Source organism: Pecten maximus, chromosome 4, assembly GCF_902652985.1.
Source record: "Pecten maximus chromosome 4, xPecMax1.1, whole genome shotgun sequence".
NCBI classification, from domain to species: Eukaryota; Metazoa; Mollusca; class Bivalvia; order Pectinida; family Pectinidae; genus Pecten; species Pecten maximus.
Genome location: NC_047018.1, coordinates 17,723,631 through 17,726,765, shown reverse-complemented (window position 1 = coordinate 17,726,765; position 3,135 = coordinate 17,723,631). Strand labels below are relative to the sequence as shown.

Here is a 3,135-nt window from a genome sequence, read left to right as displayed (position 1 = left end):
GGGAAATTGAATGGGTGTGACGTCTACAGATTTGTGACGTCACACAGTGCATAAATAGCGGTGACAGCCAGCACAGAGTGGCATTCTGTCGTGAACGGTAGCCCACGTCCCTGTAGCTGATAGCTGAACCAGATTGAACCAGATTGTATGCATAGCTATGGCAGCCGAGGTAAATACCCAGCAGGAGAACATAATGCTGTTGGACAGACAATTTACTGTATGATCCCAGTGCTGAATATATATATATATAAGTTGTGCTAAATAGCACCTTCAGACTTAGCAGCACCTTCAGACTTGGTTGCACCTTCAGGAAGATGTGTACGGTCGCGTGTATGGGGTTATAACTATTCAGTCAATCAATTTACTATTATTTATGTATTTATTATGTAAACCTTATGGTATATGAATATCTTAAGGCCAATAATGCACCTTAGTAGACACTGTAGCACCATTCTATGCTTGGTAGCACCTTCACTGATTGCACCTTCAGAGTAGGTAGCACCTTCACGGTCTGGTAGCACCTTCACAGTGCACCTTCTGAGGACTTGCCTTGCACCTTCACTATGACTGTGCATTATTAGGTACTGTATATTTCTAGGGGTAAGCCTATTAAATGAGGCATTAGGGGTAACTATACATTGTATATTTGTTGATTATTGTGCTTGTTAATAAATGCTTTAAATTTATATCTGTCTTTGTTTGTCTGTTCTGGTCTGTTTAACAACTGGGGACAAAAGATCCACAAAAAGTTGTTTTCTCTAGCCTTACGGGCTGGGCGGCAACATTGGTGTCAGAAGTGGGATCTTCATATTTTGTCATTCAGTGAACAGTCAGAGCAGAAAACTTAACAGATTAACAAGCCAAACAGCAAATGCAATGTATACATAGATGTTTGATAACATGCTTTCCTGGTAACACCTGACAAAGCCAGAGCAGTCATTTAAAGATATTTATTTTGTAATTAACAAGAACAAAAATGGATGACTCTGAGGTGTTCTTTGGCCGTAATCTGTTGATTGGCATGGATGAAAATGCTAGTACACATGAAGGTGATGATACTGAGGTGCAGATGAGCTCTAGTTGTCCCATTGAGGATGCTGAAATTGTTGTACCAGATAGAGAAACTGTATCTGAAAATAGAAATGTAGAGAACATTAAATGCAGGGCAGATAAAGGTGAATTAAAAGAACAAATCAATAATCTAAGAGCAGTTCTTGAAGATTTAGAAAATAAAGTACAAGATGCAGAGATAGGTGTTGAAGATGATCGTGGTGATCACATAATGGGTTCTAGGCATAGCACACCGTTAAACAATGACCGAAATAGGAATGATAACCGTACAAATTCATTTCCGAGTGTACCTTTCCAATCAAAACATGCTGCAGTAAATAAGGTTTTAATGAAGCCACAGCAGTATGACGGGTGCGAAGACTTTGAGGAATATATCTCGCAGTTTGAAATCTTAGCGGAACTAAACAATTGGTCATATGCTTCTAAATCACTGTATTTAGCTGGTAGTTTATCTGGAAGTGCCCGTGCAGTTCTGAGCGAGTTAGATGAAACCAGTCGTAGAGATTTCAAATCTTTAGTTGAAGCCTTGAAATTTAGATTTGGTTCTGCAGAAAAAGCGGAATTATTTCGAGCTCAATTACAAACTCGTGTACGTGCTAAAGAGGAATCAATTCCGGAATTAGCTCAATCAATAAGGAGACTGACACGACGTGCCTACCCGACTGCTGACTCCAAATTAGTAGGGACTCTAGCACTGGAAAATTTCATTGAATCAATTCCAGACGCTGACATAAGACTGCGACTAAAGGAGTCAAGACCAAGAGACATAAATGAAGCAGAAATCCAAGCAGTTAGACTTGAGACCCATCGACTTGCAGATAAGCAAAGGAGTAGACCTACACGCACAGTCTGTAGTACTACGGCTGACAGCACACAAAAACCCACTTGTGAAACTGACAGCACTGCCTCCTTGCTTCAGGGATTCAAAGATGAGCTTAGCTCTCTCACAAAGGAAATTAAGGCCTTGGTGAAATTACAGAAGCAGTCTGACAGTAAAACAAAAGTAGACTCAAATAAAGGGGGAAATAAACAAACTCAGTCAAATAACCACCAAAGGGGATGGAACCCGAGTGGTAATTCAAATAGAAAATGGTCCAACCAGAAAGGGGGAAACTCCAATGGGTGGTACAATGGAAACATCAACCAGGGAAACCAAGTTCAGTCGTAGTTGGGGGCCGCAGCTCGACTAGAATAGATGGGCCCTCAAGGGATCTTAAGTATAATAACAAGGGTGAAGGATATGAAAGAGAAAATATCAATCATGGAGAATCAGAGAAAAATAGAAAGCAGATTTCTGTTAGAAGTTCAGGGGGAACTAGAGAAGGGTTGTTTGTGTCAGCTAAGGTTCAGAATCAACTCATTCCTATGCTTATAGATACTGGGGCGAATGTTACTATTTTAAGTAATAACTTTATACAAAGCCTGGAGTTTGACCTGAATATTGTTCCTGTAGAAATAGATTTAGTAACAGCTACTGGGGATAGGAAACCCTTTGTTGGAGAATGTGTAGTCAATATACAGTTAGGATCAAATGTGTTTAAGCACAATGTGCTTGTGGCAGATATTAAGGACAAAGGAATCATTGGTATGGATTTCCTGTCTAAAAACTCCTGTGATGTGTTGCTGAGTAAGCAGTGTATAGCGGTTGACGGTATGAAGGTACCCTGTTTCAAATTTTGTGAGGAGAAAAAGCCCTCGTGTTCAAGAGTGGCTGTGGTGGAGAAACAGATTGTTCCCGCAAATAGTGAGATGATTATCACAGGCAGATTTATGGATCCCGTCTGGAGGGAAACCAATGGATTGGTAGAACCCTCACAGAGATTTAAGCAATCTGAGAATGTTCTCATTGCTAAAACTGTCATTGACCCCAGCAGAGGAGTAGTACCCATTAGAGTAGTGAATCTAGGTGATGAGCCCTATACGCTATACAGTGAAACTGTCATAGCCAATGTAGAAGCCTTAGATGACTGTACTATTGAGGAACATATTGTAAATCAAATAGGAACTGACCAAACACCTAAAGAGCAGGAAATACCAGAACATTTAAATGATATGTTCACAAGA

The 3,135-nt window shown here is 40.2% G+C and overlaps 1 protein-coding gene across 1 annotated transcript; it reads left to right on the top strand.

Annotated features, from left to right (window-relative positions):
- The first annotated feature begins 278 nt into the window (after nucleotides 1–278).
- On the top strand, nucleotides 279–2,239 carry LOC117326415. Its single transcript, XM_033883163.1, has one exon. It carries the CDS (start codon nucleotides 977–979, stop codon nucleotides 2,237–2,239), a length of 1,263 nt encoding a protein of 420 aa, XP_033739054.1. The 5' UTR covers nucleotides 279–976.
- Nucleotides 2,240–3,135: the final 896 nt, after the last annotated feature.

Excerpts from the sequence above, each read along its gene's own strand:
- LOC117326415 (XM_033883163.1), top strand. The coding sequence starts at position 977 with ATGGATGACTCTGAGGTGTTCTTTGGCCGTAATCTGTTGATTGGCATG.